Source organism: Mastigoproctus giganteus, chromosome 9 (genome assembly GCF_048544385.1).
Source record: "Mastigoproctus giganteus isolate SK-2022 chromosome 9, ASM4854438v1, whole genome shotgun sequence".
NCBI classification, from domain to species: domain Eukaryota; kingdom Metazoa; phylum Arthropoda; class Arachnida; order Uropygi; family Thelyphonidae; genus Mastigoproctus; species Mastigoproctus giganteus.
The window spans coordinates 173,479,818-173,507,735 of NC_143583.1; the positions used below are offsets into that span (position 1 = coordinate 173,479,818).

General features: G+C 36.5%; 1 protein-coding gene across 2 annotated transcripts in view; it reads right to left on the reverse strand.

Moving 5' to 3' along the window:
- The window catches only part of LOC150080892 (NAD-dependent protein deacylase sirtuin-5, mitochondrial-like), a 146,651-nt gene that overhangs the window by 50,508 nt on the left and 68,225 nt on the right, over nucleotides 1-27,918 (reverse strand). For both annotated transcript variants that reach the window (XM_090381285.1, XM_090381284.1), the window contains exons 4-5: nucleotides 8,073-8,199; nucleotides 2,199-2,286 (exon numbers count right to left, since the gene is read on the reverse strand). In XM_090381285.1, the coding sequence (XP_090237411.1) occupies nucleotides 2,199-2,286; nucleotides 8,073-8,199 (215 nt within the window). The remainder of the gene's footprint in view (nucleotides 1-2,198; nucleotides 2,287-8,072; nucleotides 8,200-27,918) is intronic.

Genomic DNA, 27,918 nt, shown 5'->3' on the forward strand with positions numbered 1-27,918 from the left:
ATGATGAAAAGTGCAGGAGACCTTGAACAACAAAAAATAATGACAAACATGGCTTTTGTATTAGAAGCATAATTCGTGCCGACTATTAGTTTAGAACTGAAGATAACCTTCAATTTGGAATATCGTATTGTAATTTTAGTTGCCAAGCCATCATATTTCAAACATGAAAAGAGTACACAATTTCTTTGTTCCTAAATTTTTAACTGGAAATCAGATGGAAACAAGAGATTTATAACTGATCCAGGATTTCTAAAAACAACAGTGACTCAGATGAAATATAGAGTTATCTTGATAACCTCCATACAAAATATCAATCCTCTGAATGAAATCCCTCAGGAAGAAAAAAAATTCTGACACTTAAAAAAGTGAAAGTTATGCTAGATTGTTTTTTGCACTTAAAAAAATAAAAGGCATAATTCATTATGAATGTATATCAGGGAGACAATGTTAGTAATGTCAGAATGAAGTGACTTCGTGGAAATTAGCTTCACAGACTGTAGAAGCTTGCTGAAGCATAGAGTGAAATATGCTTTATCTAGAAATAGAAGAACAATGAATAAGGATCTAGAACAGTGGTTCTCAAGTGTGGCCACCAAGACATTTCTGTGCGGCCGCCAGACAATTTTCATAAATATCAATTTTTTATTTATTAAATTTCAACATTAAAAAAAATAAATAAAATATCATATGGACTTTTATAAAAGCAATATTCAATGGTATGAAACACAATTGTTCATCCACATACCAGCATTTAATAAATGCACTAGATTATGTTATGTGCGGAATTGTGCAGCCACAATTGTGCGGCTAAATCTCGTGGTCATTTTTGCGGCCACCAGGGAAAAAAAAAAAAAAAAAAACCTCTTGAAAACCACTGATCTAGAAGTAAAAGAGCAATGCTTCTTGTGCAACAATTTCTGAATACTCTTCTGTAACTTTCTAACTCTATATAATTCTCTTTCTGGTGCAGTTGAAAATATGTCAGCTATCACAAATTCAATAAAAGGAACTTCTGAAAGAGATTTCAAAGAAGCTTCACAATTATATAACTCATAGAAAATGTATAAGAATCCAAAGGCATTATTTTGAAAATTTTTACATGTAATTAGTTGGAGTATTATCTGTTTAGATAAAAAATCTAATTCCAAAACTTTTTGCTCCTTGTTTGTAAACAGTGAATATACACACGAGGAAAGCCATTATTCCTTTCTTCCATGACAATTATTATTATTTTTTTCTTAAGAATTCAGTTTTATTTTCTTGGTTGATTAAAGTACTTTATCAGCTATCCTCGGTGCTAGTGTTTAATGGAAGGTTCTTGAACAACTGCATTTCATTTGTTTATATATAATATTATGGGTAATTAATAATCAACGTAAGTTATAATTGATTTAATTTTGTATGTTTGTTGTCATAGTTACAAATGATGCATTGCAATGGTTTACAATTACTATGTAGAGTTTTGCCCAAGTTTCTGGTGTAAATGGTGGCAATAATGGCTCAGCTTTATTTTTATTTAAGCTTGATCAAAGCTTCTGTTATGAAACATAAAAAGTTTCCTGTAATCTTCAACTTTTATGGAATTACATATTTCCTTTAACCTAAAAACATAAATTTTGAGTATTTTTGTATGGTGTTAAAAAGCACACACTGGTATATTTTATGTTTATTCATAATTCATCCCAGTTGTTTCAATATTATTGTCTCTTCAGGTGGACTAATATGAACCCCACCCCCACACAACCCCAGTCAGTGAAGCACTTTGAACCATAAAATGAGAGATGAAAAGTTCTAATCAAAAGTAAACTTTGAAAACTTCATGCACTATCTAGATAAATATTTTTAAATTATTAGAAAAAAAAATTGAATAAACTGATAAAACAGATAATTATTTTGGTGTGTGCTCTCACACGCACCTCTCTCTCTCTCTCATGGGCGAGCACACGCTTCTTGATTAGACCGGGGGTTCGAGCCCGTCACCACCAAATACGGAAAGGTCAAGGGAATGACCACCGCATATTCCCGGAGCAATATGGCCTTAGTTGCTAATGCTCCTAAAAAAACCAAATAACAAAAAAAAATAACCAAAAATAACTCTCTCTCTCTCTCTCTCTCTCTCTCGTTAGGTGCGTGTGTGCTCACACGCACCTGACGAGAGAGAAAGCACACAGAAATCAAATACTTATCAATTAACTTACCCCTTGCCTGCTAGGGCTGGACAAACTGGACTAGTCTTGTTCTCTGCAATATGACCACACTTGATACATCGAGTTTTGAACAGCGTGCCTATATAAATGTCATCATAAATTACAAAATGTATTTTCATTACATTATATTATACAATGTTTACTTTAATGGTAAGAATAGAAACATGAAATTGCATAAAATGAGGTCCAAATGTTATTTCAAAGTAAGATAAATTCATCCCTCCATTACATATAACTAGTAAAACCAATAAGATCATCAGAACATCCACTGAAATTTACCTGAAACTGAATATGGTTGATATTTATTCACTTCCAGTGCAATTAACCCCTCTCCTCCCAGGAAAAAAAAAAGGGAAAAAAAAAGCAATGGTGGCAAAAATATTTATGATTAAATTTCTCTGACAAATAAATGTATCATTATGATATTACTGATTTTTGGAATGTTTCATGAATATCACTTCAAAAGATCCACACTAACTGAAACTGTGCTTGTTCAACTGCATTCCAGCCTGTCTCTCCAAAAAGGTCTAATTTTAAACCCTTTCAGAATGACAAAACTAGCCAATCTTTCATATTAACTTATTACAGGTCACAGCATTAAAGTTAAATAACCGAAGTCACAGTCAAATGATTTAAGGCAAACTGAAATATGTGTATAATATGGTAGGTATGATTCATTGTATCTCATTTTGTGACAGGCTCAAACTGATATCATTTTAGATCAGTTGAAGTCCTAAGGAGCTGCAGGATTTTGGAGTCCCTCTACTACAAAATTTTGTGTACAGTATTTAAAAATTTATAAAAAATGAGAAACAACACACAGTCAAAAAATTTCCAGACTTGCAAAGTTAGTCTGTGTCTGGATTGAATCACATTAAATGTAACTAAATCTAGACACAGCCATTCTCAAAGTACTCTCCTTTCTTTTCTCCTTGTTTCACCATTGGTATCAGTGGCTCACCCAGAAATTTTTAATCATTTGACAGCATATGAATACAATTCATAATACTATATTTGGAATCATATAAATATCGACTATTATTTGTTATAAATTCTATTCATGCAGAATATTCCTGTCAGTGTTTAAGCACACTGTTACAAACAGTAAACATCTACTCCATGATTTGCTAATTTTTGATTAACCTGGTCTTACATTAATTAGGCAAGTGTTGTTTTATGTCAGTAGTGTTCATTATGGCACACGTCTTAGTCTATATGATGGATCCCTAACTTTTTTTTGTCAAATGTGACCTATATTGAAAATTCAAAATACCCAGTTTTCTGAACAGAAACATGAAATGTTTCCATTCAAATTAGGTAGATCATGAAAATGAAGATTACCACAGAAAATTCACTGCAAAGAATCTTTCATTTAAACCTTAATTCACATAATTATAATGTTCTTGAACTTTTTAAACTTTTGATAAGAGAGACTGAACTTTTTAAAAGTTTAGTCTCTCTTATCTCTCCTTCTCTCTCAGAACTGTTACGGTTTGGTTTGGTTTGTTTGGATTTTTTTGGTGCATTAGGAGCCAGGATTTTAATGTGCCAAGACTACAGAACTGTTACCCAACAGCATTTATTATATTTGACAACACTGCACACTTTTCGGAAATTAAATCCCCACTCCTTTCTACTGAAAGTTACAACAGATTTTTTCTCTACATTTAGGAGAAAATTAATCTTTAGAGAAATCCTAAATAATCAGGAAATGCTTGAGATGACTGCCAGATACTCAGAATAGCCTCCATATATAGTTCACAAATCCATTGGTCTATTACAAGTGAACGTCATGAGTGCTTTACTATTATTATTAGCCATATGGTGCAAGGAAGCCTGAGGCATATGCTGCATCAGCCAAAAAAGTGAGAGAGAGAGAGAGAGAGAGAGAGAGAGAGAGAGAGAGAGAGAAGTAGAAGGGAAACACCAAAAAAAAAGAACAATGATAATATACAGCTCAGGAACCTGGGTGTGCCAAGCCCATACTTGCCAAATGTGAGCCCCTGGGGTATACTGTAGTGTTAGGCAGTAAAATGTTCATTAATGCTTATTCTTGGTTTTCTTTTTCTTTTATTTTTTAACATTAAGAATTTCACTGCTAGTTTTTTAAAATTCAATTAGCAAGTACCAGCCATGAAGCGAAAAGAATCAATTCGGACAACTGAGATAAGTAGTGGTTAAATTAACTGATAATTGGGATTCTGTCAGAAAAAGTATATGGGGTTTGGTAGACTGCAAGTGGAAATGGACATCATTAGAACTGAGACCACGTATATTTGTGAAATGAATGAGGAAGTGTTTGGGAGGTTTAGATCTTTTCAGAGATAAGTTTGTTCTATTAGCTTGAAAATTCATGGTGTATTTAGTAGCAAGAAAAGGTGGGGGGGGGAACATGCTGTATGAAGTAATGAAATTTATGGATATGGCACACACATGGTAAGACCTCCTCATCACCCATGAATTAGATGACATAACAGGGCTGACAGTAGAGGAACCAGTAGAAGGAAGTGATCACGGAGTTCTACGGTGGATGATGAAGAGAGAGAGAGAGAGAGAGAGGTAGCAGTAGTAAAAGGTAAAGGAATGGGTTTTAATTTCAGAAAAAGAAATTACGATGCCTTAAGGTACTACATGGCCTCTATTAACTGGGTAGATATTGCACAGAGAACGAGTACAATTGAACTGTGGTATGCTTTTAAAACATTAATCACAGACGCCTTGAATGCGTATTTACCATTAAAAAACACTCCACGAGGAGGGTTCCAAGTTGGATGAATAGTGAAGTTGCCATGTTACTTGAGCAGAAAAAGGTGGCATGGAAAAATTACAGAGCTATAAAAAGTACTGAAGCCTATAACAGCTACAAGATAATCTGTAATAGAGCCACAGAAAAGGTTTGACAGGCAAAAGCAGTTTATGAGAAATCGCTAACAAACAGAGCAAAGAGAGGGGGTAAGGAATTCTTCACATATATAAATGCTAAGAAGAGCAGGACAAACCAGATCAAACCTTTATGTAAGGGAAAGGGGATAGTATTAAATTCACCAGCTGCCGTTGCAGATGAACTCAACAGTTATTTTGCATCGATATTTGCAGTTGAAAAACCTTTCATGGCAATGGGAAATTGTGGCAGCGAGGTTGAAAAATATGTAATTAATGATATTGAAATTTCGCAAGATTATTTAATGAAAAAAACTTTTGAGCCTCCAGGCCAATAAGGCTCCTGGAGTTGATGGAATATACTCTATAATCTTAAGGGAGGCAGCAAGTGAGTGCATTGAATCATTGAGGCTAATTATGCAAGCATCTGGGGAGATTCCATTGGATTGGAAAAGTGCCAATGTATCTCCCATACATAAGGGTGGTTCTAAGAGTGAAGTGGGAAATTATCGACCTGTCAGTCTGACTTCGGTGATAGGGAAAATCATGGAGGCAATGATCAAGGGTTTCAGGAATTCAGGATCATTTGGATAGAATTGAAATTAGCAAGGATACTCAGCACGGTTTTGTAAAGGGAAAATGTTGTTTAACAAATCTGGTTCGCTATTTTGAAAGGGTCACTCACGAGTTGGATTTAGGGAATAATTTCGGCATTGTTTATTTAGATTTCAGCAAAGCTTTTGACTCAGTCCCACATGAGCAGTTGCTTTATAAGCTGGAGCAGGTTGTAATCACTGGGAAAATCCTTAGATGGATAGCAGGATGGCTTCAGGGCAGGAGACAGAGGGTTGTGATAAATGGCTATTCCTGAGATTCGGTTGATGTAAGAAGTGGGGTTCCCCAAGGATCAGTATTAGGACCACTGTTGTTTTTAATTTTCATAAATGACATTGATGAAGGGATAGAGGGTGTGATGTCTAAATTTGCAGATGTTAAAATTGAGTAGTGAATGAGCTCTTCAGAGAGACCTAACATAATGACAAAGGAACTAGATGCAAAAAAATAATTTTGATATCATATACTTGGATTTCAGAAAAGCTTGTGATACTGTTTTATATAAAAGTTTGGTGTACAAACTGGAGCATGGCATCAAGGGAAAATTACTGCTATGAATAAAGGGATGGTTCAGTTGGAGAAGACAGAGAGTGGTTATCAGTGGGATTCTCTTTATGGAAGAGAAGGGCTGTCCAAATTCAAGGCTGTCCAAACCACATTCCGTGGGCCGCATGTGGCCTGCGGAAAGATTTTGTGCGGCCCTCCTGTGGGTTAGGCCTTTTGATTTTTCACTCGAAAAAAAAAAATAAAACTCTCATCGTTAAACACTACTTGCGAGTGCAAACCTAGCTTCTACGCGCTACTTCAAGGTGCATTTTGTTGCGAGACACGTTTCAACATTTTGTTGAAACGTGTCTCGTTTCAACACGCATGCTCCGGGGCAGGTCGTCCATCGTATTTAGTTAACCAGTGACTGCCCTACCAGGGAGAAAAACATCTTGACCTGCTCTTTTCATACATAACATGCAGATTGGAAGACCACCTGAGACTCATTTTGAGTTGGATCACAAATTTTCCTATACACAATGAAACCTCCATGATCATTAGTTCGTTAATAGCCAAAAATGCAGGAACAAAGTCATAAGCTGTAAAAGTTAAACATTACACTTATTATTTGAGCCTTATACCTTTACATGCAAACAATCCTGGAAACATGAAGTCTAATTTGCAATAATGCTTCTAATAAGCTGGGTTCATCACACTGTTTAATATGCTTCCTTGAAGATCAGGATTTTATCTCACCAAGAATAATTCAAATTAATTACACTAGAACAATGTTTTTAGTATAGGCATTAATATTTTTTTTTAATTTTAAAATGGATTAAAATATTGAAAGGCTGATAAGCATTAAATTCAGTACAAAATTTTGTAAAACAATTGGAAAATACTTATGGAATACCAGTTGAAATAACTCTGATTGGAACTAAAAGCAAACTTCCCTGAAACCAAATCCTGTAATAAAATAGTACCCACTGATACATCACTAATAAACTCCAATATTCTTAGCAAGATATGAAGGAGTAAATAAGTCATTTCCCTTACTTCTCTGTCCCTCCCACCCAAAGACCTCCAACTTAAGAGAACTGAGAATCAGAGAATATTAGCAAGAATATAAAAGTACCAGATTTCATCACCTTTAACAATATGATTTCACACTACCATTGTTTTCTTATTATATCAACCAGACCCTGCTAAGGATTTCACCACTTCTATCACTTTCATGTGCCATTTTGAAGCACAACAGCTTCTACCTATTATCAGTATGTATCAAATATTCCCAAGACCACTGTTCTCCACTCTGGAATGCTCTGAATGCACAGGTGTCTGCTGTACACATTTTTATTCAATTCTAATATTTTTACCCATTTAATCAACTGAGTACGAGTGAAACAAAGTGAAGAGATTTTAATATTTTTATTAGAACAAAGCGGTAAAATTGGCACACTTTTGAAGTAATATCTAATCTATCAGATCTATATGATATTCTATGGATTCCCATCATATAATTTTTTATTTCAATTGCTTAAGTCATTTCTTATACTAATTATTTTAATCAGCAAATGTGAATAATGGCATCCCTTATTTCAAATGACATTTTTTGTTGACATGCTGTATAAATCAGTAAGACAATTCCTGTCCTGAGTGATTAACAAAAAAAGCTAACTTGACACACAATGAAAATCTCTTTGAAATGCAAAGCACATTTCCTAAGAAAGTGCTTTTTTTTTTTTGACAAGTACAATTTTGATCATCATTTCCTATATTTCTTCCATTTTCAGGAACTAATTAACAACTGATATTGAAGATCTCTAGCTTAATCATAATAATAAAGTCTTTGTTTATTAACTGTGTAATTCATGAAAAAATTACCATGAAGTTCTAACAAGTTCTTTGTGCCAGCATCTTTATGTAATTCATCAATGTTTTGAGTGATTACTACTACACGGCGATCATCACTAAGTAGCCTTCTTTCTGCTTGTGCAAGAGCTATGTGTGCCTAGAAAGAATAAAACCCAATAATATGAAACTTAATGGCACTTTTTACATATATAGGATAAGCCAAAAATAGCTTTACGACTTTAAAAGTTGACAGATACATTCCCTACAGTTAATGTGTGCTAACAGTGGCAAAATTAGAGCACTGAAGTCAGATTTTTTCATGTTCATTTCTTATTGATTGCTGAGTAATCACCTGCAGTTTACCATAATATGTAAACAGGAATGGCAACATATACTAATGCAGAAAGAGCACAATGCATTTTTGGATGGACACAAGTCAATTGGAAATTTCATACAATGTTTGGCAAAACTTCAGCAAGCATATATTCAATCTATGACTGGCATAAAACTTTTGCTACTACATATTCTATATGTAGTAGGGGGCAGCACAGAACTTTGTGTACTACAGAAAGCAGTATGAAGAATGTTATGCAAGCAGTTGAATCTAAAACTGTATAAGTTACAAATGGCATAAGACATCACAGCTGATTCTGTATGGACATGTTTACTAAGGTGACAAACAATAAAGAGCTGAATAAACATTTTTTGCTTAATGAAGAGTGCACATTCAATATTATAGGAAAAGTGAGCGCACAATGTCCTTGTTTATACTCCAGCATGACCACCAGGTCAGTGGAGTTTACAATAAATCAATAAATACAAACAATATTATCGTATTTAGCAGTCACAGGCTTGAACTCCGGTCCACTCAAAGAACGCATGCTACTGCACTCACGTTCCTGACCATTAAGCTACATCAGGCCTGTGAGAGTGTGGAGAAGTTACAAAGCCAGCATGCTTCTGGAACATATCCAACACAGACAAAAGGTGTACACAGCACAATGACGTGCTGAGAATTATCTCATTCTGGAAATTGCTCTAGGTGATAGCAGAAATAATGTTTTCTTCCAACAAGATGGAGCACCTCCACTTACTTTCATAAGGGTGTTCAAGGCTGTTTGGATCCAAACTCTTTGATGGGTAGAGCACACAGGTCCAGCTTTCTCTGGACTTCTTGTTGTGGGGGTGACAAGACCCCTCCAATTAATATCAGTGACCTGAAGGGAAGGATCACTGGAGCAACGAACACAGTTACACTAACCACATCTAACCACATTTAGCATGTCTGGCAAGAGGCTGACTGCCATTGGGATGCACACCACATTACTGCTGGAAGTTGTATTGAAGTGCTGCAACTTTGTGTTTGAACTAATTTTTTCCTGGTAAACTGTTTCTTCTATGAAAATGTAATAAAAAGTTAAGGTACCAAATTCATGAAGCTATTTTTGACTTAACCTGTATATTCAAATGCATGTTCATCATCAAAAGTATCGTTTTAAAATCGTAATCTGCCTAAGTAGTTTTATGCAGCTATAATTATCATACAGGTTTTTAAAAAATTATTATTATTTTTTTTTTTCAATGGAGTCAATTAGCAAAGAACTAATTGACTTCACTGAACTAGCTATCTGGAATGTGCTTTAAAATATCCATATTCTGGTAATAAATCCATCCAAAAATTTGGTTAATTTATAAGTGATTTTGTCAATATTAACAGGACTCAGATAATGAGGCTTTTGTCCATAATTACATGTGTGAAAATTTTATTTTATTAAAAAAAAAAAAAGTTGAAAGCCAAAAAATAGTGGCAATCTGCATTTTTCACCTGGTGGAATTTATTTTAGCATACAATAATGCCTAGTTTACAGACATTTGTTTTATGCAATTTCACAATTACAGACTGGACTAATATAGGCACAAATTTTGCAAAAAAAAAAAAAAAAAAAAATATATATATATATATATATATAAATATAATTATGTACAATATTATACATTTCAAGAGATTACAAAATATGTATGTAGAGCAAGGTTCAACAAATTAGAACATGATATCATACAAATTCTGCATGCGGAGCCACACACACAGGTTAACAAGAGAAAAACACATTTAAAATCTGCCACTAGAGAAAGCCTCTGAGAGAAATTACATTTATTTCTTTTTCTCTAGAACTATAGTTACTGTCCTGATTATTATATTTATGTACTGTGCAGTTGCCATCCTCTTGAAAACTTTTAGATACAAGCACTGCTTCTCTTAGAAACTGGGTGAGAATTATCTACACAGAACACTGACACCAATTACTGTTTCCTCTTTTTTAGGAGGATAAAAACAATTAATGCAGCCATTAAGTTAATTTGCTAAGATGTGCTTTGATTTTTTGCCTTAGAATGTGTAGTAAGTAAGTAAGCATTCTAAGTGATAGTGGCAGCAAAAGTGCAAAGCAAATCTATAAAATAATCACAGCTTATGTAAACCTAAATGTGTTAAGATGGTTTGATGCAGGTAAAAAAAAAAAAAATAAAAATAAATAATAATAACAAAATCACAAGAGCTGTATGTTTCTCAATTCACACAGTGGGCACAACAGGCCAAGAAACAAAAAGTAAGAGCTGGTGTACAAACAGTCACACCTCGAACTGCAAAACTATTTTCACAGCACAGAAATGATATGGAGAATACAAAGGAAATTGTGTGTGGATTGCCACACACAGTGAAATTTGTTCCATGCTTTGTTTAGAGTCTTACTTGCAGAGGCTGATGAACAATTCAAGAAATGGCAAGAATTGCATAATATAAAGACAATAGGTGAAGCTGCATGTGCAGATGTCAGGGTAGCAGATTTATCTAAACAAGCCCATGGAAATTATAGAAAGCAGTGGTTACATGAACAGAAAGTGTACAATGTGGATGAAAATGGTCTCTTCGGTAAAAGAATGTTAGCTAGAACATTTAGTGTAAGAGAATAAAAATCAGCACCAGCTTTTACAACTTCCAAAGATAGCCTTACAATTTTGTAAGAAGAAATGTTGCAGGTAAACTACATGCAAAAATTCTCACTTATTCATGATTATAGAAACTCACAGGCTTTCAAAGAATACCCTCCTAGTAAAATTTTCTGCTATCTAGTGCTCAAAAAAACATGGGATGGATAACACCAAACATTTTTGAAGCTTTGCTGATGAATGATTTCTCTATTTCTGTGAAAACATTCTGTACAAAGCACAAGATTTCCCACAAAGCACTGCTCATCAATGACATTGCACCCAGCTTTCTCCCCAAATACAGCCTCTTTGCTTCAGGCAAAGAGGCTGTTATTTGGCTTCTCTGGTCTGGTCAGTCAGTTACCTCAGCAAGTTTCTTAGCAATTTTTGCAATTATATCCTGGCCATTGCCTGAAGCAAAGAGGCTGTATTTGGGGAGAAAGCATAATGGCAAAAGGGAATGACCACCAAATACCTCCAGAGCAATATGGCCTTAGTTGCTAATGCTAATAAAAAAAAATAAATAACAATAACAACAATAGCATATGTCAATGTTATGCTTTCTCCCCAAATACAGCCTCTTTGCTTCAGGCAATGGCCAGGATATAATTGCAAAAATTGCTAAGAAACTTGCTGAGGTAACTGACTGACCAGACCAGAGAAGCCAAATAACAGAATTTTAAAAACAGTTCAACAAAATGAATACTGTTGATTGCATGGGAAAAAGTGAAGGAATCAGCTATGAAGTGTGGAGAAAAATTAGAGGCAGCGCACATATGCAACTTCTGGGGACCTCTGCTGTTGAATTCATTGAAGCATTTTTGCCATTACCAAATTCAATGAATTTGGTAATGGCAAAAGGGAATGACCACCGAATACCCCCAGAGCAATATGGCCTTAGTTGCTAATGCTAATAAAAAAAAAAAATAAAAATAAATAACAATAACAACAATAGCATATGTCAACGTTAAATATCAACTTCCATTCCTCGGTCCACTGGTCTAATTTTTTGAGATCTTATTGCTGTAGCATGCCATCATTAACCACCATGTCAACTTTGTATAATTTGCAAATTTAGACATTAAGCCTGATTCACTTATTTAGATATGCTTAATGGCTTTATATCATTTAGATATTAAGCCATCAATATCATTAATAAATAATGAAACAATGGGTCCAGCACTGAATCCTGGGGACTCCAGCAATAACATTAGTCCACAAAGAGCATTCCCCAGTGATTACCTCTCTCTCTCTCTCTCTCTCTCTCTCTCTCTCTCTCTCTCTCTCTCTCTCTCTCTCTCTCTCTCTCTCTCTCTCTCTCTCTCTCTCCTTCCACTCAACCATTCCTTTAACTTGCCCTTAATGCCACACTGCTCAAATTTGTACAGTAGTCTTTTATGTGGGATGGTATTAAAGGCTTTAATGGAATTCAAGTACAGGAACTCCCCGACTTATGTAATACTAGACTAACAGAAATTCGACTTTACACAAGTTTTTGCCAGCCCGCGCAAACTTAAAAAAATCGTGGAAACGTATTTTGCATCCCAAAGGAATAAATGGAGGTATCGTGAAAATATCGTAATGTGAACCCAATAATGCATTTTTTTTTTTTTTTCCCTTTTGTAATTCATTCCAAGTCCTTGGAAGTTGAAAATTTCGCTATATTACTAAGCTGTTTATCTCTCTAAAATCATTTTTATAATGGAAATTACACTACCCTTCCATTGTTACCATATGTTCTCGTAATAAGAATCAATTTTGAATGCCTTTGTGATATTTTTCTAAAACATTTCTGCAGGTCAAAAACAATAAAAACAATTTGCACTTTCCGGTTTATTGGGCTTTTCTGTTAGTGCATCTAATTATAAACAAGTAGTAAACTTGATCTTATTACATTTGCGATAATACTGATAACTGCAATTGTATGAGTTTTTATGCTATTATGGTGATATGTGTTTCCCTTCACTGAAATCTTCAATCATATAAAAAACAAATTTTCAGAAACTTCTCTTCATTCCTATTTATGTATTACAATGATGAAGGGAAATGAACCAACGAAAAGTGCAAGTGATGGTAGTGCCAGGAAAGGAAACAAAATTGATTTAGAAATGAAGATGAAAATGATTAAGAAGTATGAAGCAGGACAAAGTTTGTCATCTATTGCAAGGGAATTAGTTCTCACTGCTTCAACAGTGAATACTATTTTAAAGGATAGTGCGCATATAAAAGAACATGTCAAAGGATCAACGCACTTAAGATCAACCATGATGACACAACAGTGTTCGAAGATGGAACAGCTATTAATAATATGGATGGAAAATCAGATTCAGAAGCAAGTGCCCCTGAGTCCAATGGCCATTCAAGCAAAAGCAACAAGTATTTATAAAGATATTAAGAATATGTACAGCGAACCCCAAGCCAAGTTTGTGGCAAGCAACAGGTGGTTTTATAGGATGAAGGATCGTGCTGGTTTCCAAAACATTAAAGTATGTGGTGAAGTTGCCCATGCCAATTCTGCAGCTGCAGAGAAATTTTGTGATGCGTTGGAAAAAATTATTGACGAAGGCGGTTATTCAACACAAAATTTTTAATGTTGACGAGACTGCTCTATATTGAAAAAAAAAAATGCCGGATCGAACATACATTGCCAAAGAGGAAGATACAATGCCAGGTTTCAAGGCTTCAAAAGATAGGGCCACGCTCTTGCTTGGGGCTAATGCAGATTAAAACCACTGCTGTTGTACCATTCTGTAAATCCTCGTGCATTTAGGGTACCAATAAAGTCACCCTACCTGTACATTACCGACTGAACCAGAGAGAATGGATAACAATATCTTTCTTTGAGGATTGGTTTTAATGCTGCTTCATTCCCGAGGTTGAAAAATATTGTAAAGACAACAACATTCCTTTCAAGATTTTGCTTCTATTAGATAATGCTCCTGGACATCCTATACTTCTAAATGATTTCAATTCGAATGTGAGAGTCATATTTTTTACCGCAAAACATGACTTCACTTATTCAACCTATGGATCAGAGTGTTATTTCGAATTTAAAAGCATACTATTTATGCACAACATTTGCTCAGGCATTGTCTGCAGTAGACAATGAGAAAAATTTTATGTTAAGAGACTTTTGGAAATCTTACAATATTTACCATGTCATCTTAAACATTAATAAGCCCTGGGTGAAAATTACTAGAAGTTGTTTAAACGGCACATGGAAGAAAATATGCCCATGGCATGTAAAAGGCTTTGAAGGATTTGGAAACGATGAATCATATGAAGAGGTTACAGATAAGATTGTAAAGGTTGCAGAGCTACTTCAGTTGGAGGTAGATGCCAAAGACGTGGAGGAGTTAATACAGGAAGAAGAGAAGGAATTATCTAATGAAGAACTTATTGACTTGCAGGCAGCAATAGTGAAAGAAGAAGAAAATGGCTGATGAAGCTCAAGATGAACCAAATGAGGAGCCGAGATGCTTCATTACCAGAGAGATGGATCCTGACAGCGAATGATTCTTAAAAGTTAATAGAGGGGTGAATGATATGCTTGCTTGCTACAAAGAAATCTACGATGAAAATAAAAAAGCCACCATCCAGTCATCCATTAATATTTTCTTTCGTAAGGTTGAGCGGCTGACCCCTTCTAAATCTCCAACAGCCCTCAACCTTCGCAGTGGCATACTTATCAGCTGAAGACATCGATTCTGGCAACGATGCTTGAGAGGTAAAACTTACTGATGTTATGCCCGTCTCCTCTCCTCTCTTTTTTTGTAATTTTATAATTTTGAAAATTTTTTAAATTGCACACTTTTGTAATTTTTCCTGAGTATGAGACAAAAAATTGAATAAATACAATAAATAATTCTATTTACATGTTTGTCAAACATTTCTTTTTTGATTCAATCAATTTTTCTTGCACACATTTGCGAGTGCTGCACAAGCATGGGGGAAATTCTGACTTACATAGCATTCCGTGGAATGCAACCCTTATGTAAGTTGGGAAGTTCCTGTATATATCAAAATTATTTTTTTAATTCAGTCTTTGCTTTGTTACTGCATCACAGTATCCAATCATCTAATCAAATCAGTCAGACAAGATTTCCCCTTAACAAACCCATGCTGTGACTGAAGTATAACAGTACTGTTGCCTAGATGGTCATGCTTTAATTCTTTAACCACTGACGATTATTTTCCCTGGAAAGAAGTTAAGCTAATAGGTTTGTAATCACTCATGTCACCCTTTGAACCACCTTTGTGACACATGCATATATATACAGTCCACGAGGATTTCACCTGAATCAAAGGATGCTCTCATAATTATGGCTAAGGGTTTGCTTATCTCCTTTATATAATATAATTGGATAGATCCCATCCACCCCAGGTGCCTTTCTTATGTCTGATTTCAATAATTTCTCTCGGTTAGTACAAAATAATTTAGTTCCCTGTTAGTGTTTGACAATCTTCTAGCATCCATTTCCCTAAACAATATGTGAATTTTCCTGAAGGATATGAGAATATAGATGCAAAATACTCATTCAGTTTGTCTGCTACCTTAGCAGAATCATCAACAGTTGACCCAGTGATATCAAGTGGACCAATATGAATCATTCTCTTCCTCCTAGAGTTTACATAAGTAAAGAAGTCTTTGTTGTATTTCTTTAGCATCAGCATAGACATACAATGCAAGAAAGCAAGCTTATACAGCATCAGCCAAAAAAAAAAAAAACCTTCCCATTTCACGCATCCATTCATTGCAAATGTTTGTCTGGTTCTCCCTTGAATTTATTTAAGCTATCAACTACAATGACAGATGGAAGTTTGTTCCAGCAATCAACTACCCACTGACTAAAGGCAAATTTCTGTACATCTATTCTACAACTGTCTTTCCTCAATTTCAGTTTATGGCCCCTCACGTTTGTAATCTGAGCAATACTTTGCCAAAGATTTCACATAATTTGATTTTGCTTGCATAACATCCTTTATGAACTGATACAGACTAGTTTATATCTACTATTGGCTTCTGTATAGCCTGATAATTTACATGCATCACATGCAATTTTCTTCTCTGGTACAAGTCTCATTAGTTCATGTGACATCCATTTAGGCCTAAATCTTGAATAGTATTTATTAGTTGGTGTGAAAAGCATAGTAGCTTCCAAGATTAATTTCTTGAATGCTTCCCATTTAGAATTTGGCGTTGGTAACATCATCAGTTGGTTCCACTGTATAGAATTTAAAAACTGTCTGAGACCACCATATTCACCTTTACAAAAGCAAGAACCCTTCTCTTTACCCTTGATGGTAGTTACATCTTTAAGTAAATCCCACATCTATAAACTGTGATCACTGCCACCTAGTGTTTCCTTTATCTGCAGATTCCTAATTAGCATTAGCATTAGTAGAGGCATTTGATGCAAGAAAGCAAGCTTATGCAGCACCGGCCAAAAAAAAAAAAATAAATAAATAAAAAATAACCACTTCCACTTCACCCCTCTGTTCGTTTGAAATACCTGTCCAGCTGAGCCTTAAACTTATTTAGGCTATCAACTTTCACGACAAGGGATGGAAGTCTGTTCCACTAACCAACCACCCGCTGGCTAAAGGCAAATTTCCGCACATCTATACACATCTGTCTTTCCTCAATTTGAATTTATGCCCTCTCAGGTGATTATAATGAGCAAGAGGAAGAATCCCATCAGCATTGAGCATACTCAAGGCTTTATACACCTCTATCAGATCACCTCGCTGGTGCCTAGTCTCCAGACACTAATTTGTAAAACTTAAGCCTTTCTTTGTAAGAGCACCCCTTTGGTCCATTCACTAATATTGTTGCCCTTCTCTGTACTCACTCCAACAGCTCTACATCCTTCCTGAAATGAGGCCTCCAGGTCTGTATACAGTACTCTAGGTGTGGCCTGACCATTGCCTTATAAAAAGGAATAATCACCTCCTTATCCCTGCTAAAAAAATTCCTATATATCATTGACAATACACCATGAGCTACTCTTGCAGCCCGTCTGCACTGCTCAGAGAACTTCATATCTGCCTGCACAACCACCCCCAGGTCCCTTTCATTCTCTACCACTGTCAGTGTAGTACCACAGAGTTCATACGTTGCTCTGGGGTTGCTGTTTCCCATATGTAGTACTTTACATTTGTCAATGTTAAACTTCATTTGCCACCTCTCAGCCCATCTGCTCAACCTTTGCAGATCCTGTTGCAGCAGCATAGTGTCAGTAGTGTCCTTGACAACCCTGCCAACCTTCGTATCGTCTGCAAACTTGGACATTAAGTTTGATATACCATCATCAATATCATTTATAAATACAGAAAACAATAATGGACCCAATACTGAACCCTGAGGGACTCCACTAATAACATTAGTCCACGATGAACAGTGTCCATTGATTACCACTCTGTCTTCTCTCCCTCAACCACCCCTTTATCCATAGCAGCAATTTGCCTCCAATGCCACACTGCTCCAATTTGTGCAGCAGTCTTCTATGTGCAACAGTATCAAAAGCCTTTCTAAGATCCAAGTATATAATATCAAAGTTATTCCCTGCATCCAGTTCTTTTGTGATTGAATCATAACATCCAATCAAATTGGTCAAGCAAGACTTCCCCTTTACAAAACCATGCTGTGTCCGAGCTATAACTGAAGTCTTGTCTAGATGATCCTGCAGTGCTTCTTTAACCAGTGCCTCCATTAATTTTCCGGGAACAGAAGTTAAACTCACAGGTCTATAATTACTTGTGTCAGCCTTTGATCCTCCTTTGTGAATTGGGGTTACATTTGCACATCTCCAGCATATGGGTACCTCCCCTGAGTCCAAGGAAACTCTCATAATTATGGCTAAGGGTTTGCTTACTTCCTTTGCTGCCTCTTTTAATATAACTGGATAGATCCCATCCACCCCAGGTGCCTTTCTTGTGTTTATCTTCAACAATTTCTCCTCCACTTTACTCTCAGTTATTACAAGATTCTCTAGCTTACGGCCAGAGTTGAATACACCTCTGGCATTCCCCTTGCTGAATAACTCCTCATGTGTGAATGTCGATGCAAAATATTCATTTAGTTTGTTAGCTACCTGAGCAGGATCATCAACAGTTGACCCATCGATATCAAGTGGACCAATCTGATTCATCCCCTTCCTTCTAGAGTTTACATAAAGAACTCTTTGCTGTTTTTCTTTGCATCCCTTGCCAAAGATTTCTCATAATCTGCCTTCGCCTGCCTAACCTCCTTTGTAACTTGGTTACAGATCAACTTGTATCTATCATAGGCTTCTGTGTCACGTGTTAATTTGTATGTATCCCATGCATTTTTCTTCTCTGCAATATGTCTCATTAGTTCATCTGACATCCATTTAGGCCTGAACCTTGAACAATATTTCTTAGTTGGTATGTAAAGCCTAGTAGCTTCCAAGATAAGTTCTTTGAATGCTTCACATTTTGAATTTGCTGTTGGTAACATCATCAGTTGGTCCCACTGTATAGAACTTAAATACTGTCTCAGTCCATCGTAGTCGCCTTTACGAAAGCAATAACCCTTCCCTTTACCCCTGATGGTAGTGATCTCCTTCGGTAAATCCCACTTCAGCACACTGTGATCACTACCACCTAGTGGTTCATTTATCTGCAGATTCTTAATGCATGAAGAATCACTACTGATAATCAAATCAAGAGTATTACTCCCTCTAGTTGCCTCTTGAACATGCTGATGTAGAAAACAATAGTCCAGTAAATCCACAAAAGTCTTGCTAGTGTGTGAGTGACCAACCCACAAATTCCAGTCTATCTGGGAAATTAAAATCTCCCATTATAAGACTCTCTGATTTACTGGCCCACTCTATTTCCCTGTACAGTTTCTTATTATACTCATCAGAGTCATTAGGCCTATAGCACACTCCTACTCTCAATTTTGATCTCCCAATGCTTATGTCACACCAAACTTACTCGACACTGCACTGTCCAGCGATGTCGACTGGCTTCACTTCCTTGGAATTTATGTATTTCTTAACTAATAGCATAACCCCTCCTCCTGTCCTATCCTGTCTATCCTTTCTGTAGACATTGTACTCCCCAAATTCCAGTTCTGCATTCCTTATATCTGTGAGACTCCACGTCTCTGAAATCCCAACAATATCTGCCTTTGATGTTTTGAGCAATACCTCAAATTCATCAAATTTATTTACCAAACTCCTAGCATTGGTGTACAAGCAAGTATACATGCACCTGTTCTTTTTCTTAGCTACCCTAACACAACCCGTGTGTTTACTTGTACCGCAATGACTCCCAGCAGTCTCTGAAATATCCTGCATCTTATTTTCCAGGCTGCTGCTCATTCCAATAGAAGCCGTGCAAGAATCACTTTCACCTCTGCCAGTGGCTACTGTTAATCTATTAGTCCTTGTATCCCCCCAATCTAGCAGTTTTCCGACCCACCTAACACTGCCTCGATAACAGCAAACATTCTTGCACCCTTTCTATTTAAGTGTATCCCATCCCTGTAGAAGCAGTCTCTCCTGTTAACAAGTACAAACCAGGCTGAAAAAAAATTCTACCCCCTTGAGCCTTGCACAATCTTTCCAGGGCCGAATTGATCGACAGGGCTCTCATCATATACTCCCTCCTATCGTGTCTGGGCAGAATTGCAGACACTTTCAAATTCAACCCTAATTCACGGCTTTTTTTCAACAGTGACCTGTACTTGTTAAGTAATGCATGAGTAATCACTGCTGATAATCAATCCTCCATTATAAGATATACTGATTTAATGGCCCACTCTATTTCTCTGTACAGTTGTTCGTTGTACTCAGAGTCATTAGGCCTATAACACATTCCTATTCTCATCTTTGCTTTCCCTGCGCTTATGTCACACCAAACTGACTCAAAATTGTACTGACAACCACCCATGTGATCTGGATGCACTGCATTAGGTTTTATGTGTTTCCTAACTAATAGCAGAAATCCCTCCTCTCTTCTTATCCTCTGTGTCCCATTTACTATTACTTTTCCTCCTACATCCATACTGCTCCCACTATAACCTCTCCTTTCCATCACAGGCACCTCCAAGAGCCAGGGGGACCCACTACGACATGAGAACCTGGCACACCTCCACATGGAAAAGAATGGGATGCAGGGAGTACTTGACAAGATACTATCCCTGCAACTAGAGCTTGAGGCTCTTATGGTTTAGCAGAGCAGATTTCCTCTGCTGTAAGGTGCAAGACAATCAAAGTATGGATCAAAATGGGACATATTTTCAAGCCTAAAGGCAAGTAAGGCTGCTGGGACTAATGGTATATATCCTATAATTTTAAGGAAGTGGCAAGTGAGTGCATAGAACCATTAAGGCTAATTATGAGAGCATCACTGGACTCAGGAGAGAGAGAGAGATTCCACTGGATTGGAAAAGTGCCAATGTATTGCCAATACATAAAGGTGGTTACAAAGAAGTGTAGTGGAAAATTACTGACCAGTCAGTCTAACTTCAGTAGTAGGGAAAATCATGGAGACGATGATCAAGGGTAGAATTCAGGTTCATTTAGATAGAAATGAAATTCTTAAGGATACTCAGCATGGCTTTGCAAAGGGAAAATCATGTTTAACTAATCTGGTTAGCTATTTTGACAAGGTCACTGAAGAGCTGGATTTAGGGAATAATTTCTACATTGTTTATTTGGATTTCAGCAAAGCATTTGACTCAGTCCCACATGAGTGGTTGCTTTATAAGCTGGAACAGGTTGGAACCATAGGGAAAATCCTTAGATGGATAGCAGGATGACTTCAGAGCAGGAGGCAGAGGGTTGTGATAAATGGTTATTCCTCAGATTGGGTTAATGTAAGAAGTGGGATTTCTCAAGGATCAGTATTGGGACCATTGGTGTCTTTGATATTCTTAAATGACACTGATGTAGGGATAGAGGGTGTGATGACTAAATTTTCAGATAATGTAAATATCAGTAGAGTTGTTAATGATCACTGCCAAGCAGAGCATCTTCAAAGTGATCTGGATAGACTACAGGGATGGTCAGAAAAGTGGCAGCTATGCTTTAATCCAGCAAAGTGCAACGTCTTACAACTGGGGAACAGTAACCTAAAAATAACTTATACACTTGGTGGAGTTGAACTGAAGTCAGTAGTGAAAGAAAGGGTCATGGAACTTACACTACGGTCAGACATGAAGTTCTCTGAGCATTGTAAACAGGTTGCAATGAAGGCCTATGGGGGTCCTATCAATGATTTATCGAACATTTGCTAGTAGAGATAGGGACTTCATAATCCCATTATATAAAGCTATTGTTAGACCAAACTTAGAATACTGTATTCAAGTGTAGAGATTGAACCTAAAAAAAGACATTCAGCTTCTTGAAAGGGTCCAGAGAGGGATAACTCGCCTGGTGAGATAGGCAAAAGGAGGATGTTATGAGGAAAGTCTTCAAATATGTGCGTTGCACAGCTTGGTCTCTTCCTTCCAATTTTAACAACTCGACAGTAACTTGTTCTTCCCCTGGGGTTTTCTGATTCTTCATTTTCTTCAACGCATGTTCTACCTCATCAGGAAGGGTATCGGGTATGTTGTATGTGTTACTAATTTGCGATCCATCTCCCCACTGCTGGCATCATTCCCTCGCTCCTTGTATAATTCTCTATAGTAGTCTTCTGCTTCTTGAATTATGCCTTCTCTGCTATTTATAAGTACACCATCACTATTCTTCAATTTCAGTATCATTTGTCTTTCTGTGTTACTGCCAATGGCTGCTGATTTAAGTCCTTTGTTTTCCCTTAATGCTTGTTCTACTTTTCTTGTGTTAAATCTTCTTATGTCCTCTGAGTCTCTTTCTAACGACTTTGCATAACTCAGTATACTCAATTTTCTCCTTGTTAAGTGTTTATCTTGCCTCTTCATTTGTCATCTTCGGTTCATTATGACAAGTGTTTCTTGACTAATTTTTTCTTCTTTGGATATCTTTTTCCCTATAGGTTTCTTGGGCTTTATCACTTTCAGAAAGTTCTATTCCTCGTTGATATCTTGGTCCTGAACAGTCTGCAGAAGCTCAAATTTGTTCTTAAGTTCCAGTACATACTGCTTTTTCTCCTCTTCTGTTATCTCAAAGACCTTCGTATTATTTACTCGAGTCAGTTTTTTCCTTTCTTTTCTTAAATCTATATCAAGTGTGCATCTTACCATTCTGTGATCACTTCCAACATTTACCTTGTTCAGGATGGTAACATCATTCACGATATATCTTTTGTTAGTGAAGGTGAAGCCTATTTCATTAGTTGTTAATCCATTTGGGCTCTTCCATGTCCACTTTCTCCACAAATTATGTGGAGCTTGTAAATTTAAATCAGTCAGTATTGCGAAAGTTTGAAAAAAGTTTGTTTGATAGTCCCAAAAGTTTTTTGGGACTATCAAACAGAATTCAAAATGACTTGACAGATGCAATTAAAAAGCTTGTCAAATGAAGTACAAACTGAAATTAATGAGGCTAAGTTTGTTGCAATTCTTTTAGAAGAGACTTCTGATGTGTTGAATTATTCACAACTCTCGACCATTTTGTGGTACATTACTAAAGATAACATTGTCATAGAACAATTTATTGGTTTTACAGATGTGAGTGTAGAGCATTCAGCAAGTGCCTTAGCTGACCATGTTTTTCAGTGCACTGAAAATAAGAACTGCAAGAATAACTTAATTGCTCAAACTCGTGATAGTGCTGCTACAATGGCAGGTGAATTGAATGGATTGCAGTCAAGGGTAATCAAAAATATCCATGCAGTCTTTATTCAATGTTGTGTGCATGTATTAAATTTAGTTCTTTTACAAGCATGTGGAACTATAAAAGAGAGTAAGATATTTTTTTCAACTATACAGAATTGGCTAGATGTTTTTCGAAATCACATAAAAGAACTAATGCCCTGGACAATATTATTAAGAAAAGATTTCCAAAAGTACCAATTAGCTAGAATTACTCCTCCTGCCTTGTTAATACTGCAAAGGAAAATCAAGCTTCATCAATTCTGCAAAAACCTTTTTGACGACATAACTGAAAACCCTGCAAAGTGAGATGACATAACCATTGACTCTGCTGTTGAATTCAAGCACAAATTTAACGATCCTGATTTCATAGTTCTCTTGATAGTGTTCAGTGAAATATTTTTATTTGCTGATGTTTTATGTAACATTCATCAAACAAAATACTTAGACACTGTGTATTACATAAAAGATATAAGGCAGACTACAAAGTTGCTTGAAAATAAATGAGAAGACTTTTTCAGATTTTATAAAATAATAGAAAGTGATGTAGATAAAACTAGGCCAAATAAAATATTCAGAAAAGATCATTCTGTTGAGCTGGAGGAGCACTATAAAATGTTATACTACAAAATCACAGACACAGCTGTGCAACAATTAAATGTACAGTTTCATCATTAGAAGAACTTGTATATCTTGGAGCTATTATATTTTAATAAATTTAAAGAATATTCCGATAATTTTTCTGAGAATGCTTTAAAATCCATTCTTTTGACATTATTTGTCTTCCGAATGAATTAACCAATGTATACTCCATGGATTAGTTTACTGAAATAAGTGTGAAGTTCATGCAATACATCTGTACCAATAAACTTGCTGATGCTTATGCCAGAATTTTACAACTCTGTAATCTACTTGTAATAATTCCTTCTACTGCTGCAACTGTTGAAAGAGCATTTTTTGCATTGAAGCGACTCAAAACTTTTCAAAGAAATACAACTAGTGAAATGCAGCTGTTGGGTTTAGCTCAAATGTCAATAGAAAAGAATTTGCTCTACAGGTTAAGAAATTCGCAAGATTTTCATGAAAATATCATTGACAAATTTGTGAAAAGGGATTGTAGAGTGCAATTTACATATAAATGAGGTAGATAAAGATATTTTTTTAATTTAAAAATATTATTTTTAAAATCGAATGTATTGTAATCACAAAAAAGAAAAAAAAAAAAGAAAAACACTATATGTATTCCTTAAATTGAAAATGATACTCTGTTATGCAAAATTTTCGAGATTATAAATGATGCTAGAACTAGGGGACATAAATTCAAGTTACGGGGGGAAATGTTTAGATTGGACTGCAGGAAGTTTTATTTTAGCCAGCGAGTTATAAATTACTGGAATAAGTTGCCTTCATGGGTGGTAGAGGCCGACAGTTTGGGGAAATTCAAAGGTCATCTGGATAGTACTTTCGGGTAAGGGAAGCGCATAGGATGATAGGTTTAATTTCCTTTTTATTTATATTTTATTTTATTTTTATTTATTTATTAATTATTATTATTATTTAGTTATTTATTTTATTTATTTATTTATTTTTTTGTTTTTATCATTGTTTTGTTCGGATTTTTTTTTTTTTTTTGGCTGGTGCAGCATATGTTACTGCATCACAGTATCCAATCAAACTGGTCAGACAAGATCACCCCTTAACAAATACATGCTCTCACTGAAGTATAAATACACTCCTGTCTAGATGGTCTTGCATTACTTCTTTAATCAGTGACTCCATTATTTTCAATAGAACAGAAATCACAATAATAGGTCTGAAATTACTCATATCACCATTTGATCCCCTTTGTGAATTGAGGACACATTTTCAGATCTTCAGTCCACAGGGAGATCCCCCGAATCAGAGATGCTCTCATAATTATGGCTAAGGGTTTGCTTACCTCCGTTGCTGCCTCACTCAATATAACTGGATAGATCCCTTCCACCCTGGGAGATTTTTTTATGTTTAGCTTCAATAATCTCTTCCACTTTCCTCTCAGTTATTACAGATCATTCAGCTCCCTGTTAGAATTAGATACATTTCTGGCATTCCTTTCCCTAAAGAATTCCTCATGTGTAAATATAGGTGCAGTATACCTATTCAGTTTGTCAGCAACCTGAACAGGATCATCAACAGTTAAAACATCAATATCAAATGGACCAACATGGTTCATCCCCTTTTTTCTGGTGTTTTAATATGTAAAGAAGTCTTTGCTGTTTGTCTTTTCATCCTTTGCCACAGCTGTCTCCATAAATTCCCTTAGCATGCCTAACCTTCTTTGTGACTTGATTGAAGATTTAGTTTATACCTGCAGGTTTCTGTACCCTGATAATTTATATGCATCCCATGCATGTTTATTCTCTACCAGAAGTCTCAACATTTCATCTGACATCCACTTATATCTAAGGCTTGAACAGTATTTCTTAGATGGTATGAAAAGCTTAGTACTTCTATGATTACTTCCCTGAATGCTTCCCATTTAGAATTTGCTGTTAGTAACATCATCAGATGGTATCACTGTATGGAGTTTAAAAACTGTCTAAGACCACTGTAGTCACTTTTAAGAAAGCAAAAGCCCTTTCTCTTTACCCTCGAAAGTGGTTAAATCTTTAAAGTAAATCTTGCATCAGCAATCTTTCTCATGTTGCATCAATAACATGCTGCTGTAGAGAACAATTATCTAATATATGCACAAAAGTCTTAGTGTTTTTCCAACCCACAATTTCCATTCAATACCTGGAAAGTTAATATCCCTCTTTATAAGACATTCTGATTTACTGGCAAACTTTACTTTTCTGCATAGTTGTTCATTTTACTCATCACAGTCATTAGGTCTATAACACACACACACACACACACACACACACACACACACACACACACACACACACACACACACACACACACACACACACACACACACACACACACACACACACACACACACTTTTGTTTTCACATGGGTATAATCCTGGAAGCAGCCTCCAAATCAGATCTGAAACAATTACAAGCATGTGGGAAGGCTGAAAACTTTAGCCTCCTCACATTTTGACACCCTGAAACTTAGAGGGCTGAGCATTATCATCTTCGATGTTGATGTCTCACTCCAGAAGGAAGAGCTCTTGGAAGAGATTTTCAATAGAAATCTATTTAGACAGGGAGGAAGCAGCCAATGATATGAAGATTCAGTTCTCAATGACTACCAGGTCATGGGACAAGCTCAACTGGATTTTCCGGGTATCTCCCAGGATTAGAAAATTTCTGCATAATCAAGAAAGGATCTTCTTGGGCTAGTTATCACACTGTTTCCGGGACTTTGTACCAGGTATGAAATGTTACAATTGCCTAGGATATGGCCATACCTCCAAGAAGTGTCTCAAAAAGCAGCCAATCTGCGGGTATTGTGCAGAGGCAGGACACCTTTACAAGAACTGTCCAAATAAATCCTCCCCACTAACCTGTGCCAACTGCAAGGCTATTAATAAATCCAGCAATCACTCTGTTCGGGATGGAGCATGCCTTATATATAAAAGAGCAGCTGAAATAATCTGTAACAATACAAATTATGGATAATAGGCCATCTAACCTGACAACATCCAGACTTTGCATCGCCCAAATAAATGGACAAAAATCAATCTCTGTGGCTTCTCAGCTCCATCCCATCATGGAACAACTTGACCTCGACTTTCTCCTTCTCCAGGAACTCTACTGCGTTTGTGGTAGAGTCTCTGGATATCCACTTACATACCGGAAGATATAGACTACAAACCAGCTATGCCTTGCAGTCATCATAATCTGCAACCCGGACCTAGTTGTGACCAGACTTGATTCCTTATGCACCGCCCACCTGACTGCTGCCACTGTGGAAGGCTGCTTTGGCCGCATCTCAGTCCTTACATCCTACTTTCAGTTCGGCACTGACATCCACCTGCATATTGCCACCCTGGAATGGGCTCTTGACCTGCTTGAATATTCACAAGTTATCATCGCAGCTGACTCCAAAGAACATTCTACTAGTCTAGTTAGTACAATGTCACCACTGATGCTGGAGGTGATTTACTTGATGAATTTATTGCTACCCGCAGATTGGAGATTGCTACTCTACTGGGTCAACCTACAACCTACTCCTCAGGAACCGGGGAATCCAACTTGGATGTTACCCTTATAACACCTTCCCTCAGCAAATTGTCTCCAACAATGGCAGGTGCACGAATATGCAACCACCAGTGATCACCACCTTATCACATACTGTATTACTGATCAAGTTACCCATCACCAAATCTACATGGATGATACTTTCAGGTTCTCTATAAGATCAGCTAAATGGAACATTTTTAATAAGATCATCCGGGAAGCCACCTGCAGCCCCTCTGCCCTCAATAGGTATCACTCCATGAATAGTACCCAGAAAACAGATTTTGTTCAATCATTACTCCTGAAAGCCTCACAAGCATCGATGAAAAAAATGTTCTAAAAGTCCAAAGTCCGTCCCCTGGTGGTCGCAGGATCTTACTAACCTACGGAATGATCTCAAGCATGCACGTAGAGCACACCAGCGTAAACACAGAACTGAGCCTCCCCACATTGCTGATCAATACAAAGAAAGATTCAGAGCCCTTTGCAGAGAATATTGCAATAGGATTTACCATACCAAACAAAACTCATGGCACACACTGGTAGACAGAAGGGAAGAGAAACCCTTGGGGCCTGGTGCATAAACTTGTCAGGAACAAAATCAGGTCTACAGATATCATCAATTCCATACACAATAATGGCTCTTCTGAGACAACAAATTGGCTGGACAATGAACAAAATTCTGGATGATCTGATTTACCAAGATAATGCTGCCCTAAACACAGACTTCCATAATCAAGTCACTATCGACAACCAAAACTTCCAACCTACCACTATTGAAGATCCTGTTACTGAAGAGGAAGTGGCCATGGCCATCAACAAGATCAAGAATGGCAAGGCTCCTGGTCTGGACCTCATCGAGGGGGAATCTGTCAAACGTCTTTGGACTGTCGCTCCTGCTATCCTCATTCAACTTTTCAACACCTGCCTGAAAGATGGCATATTTCC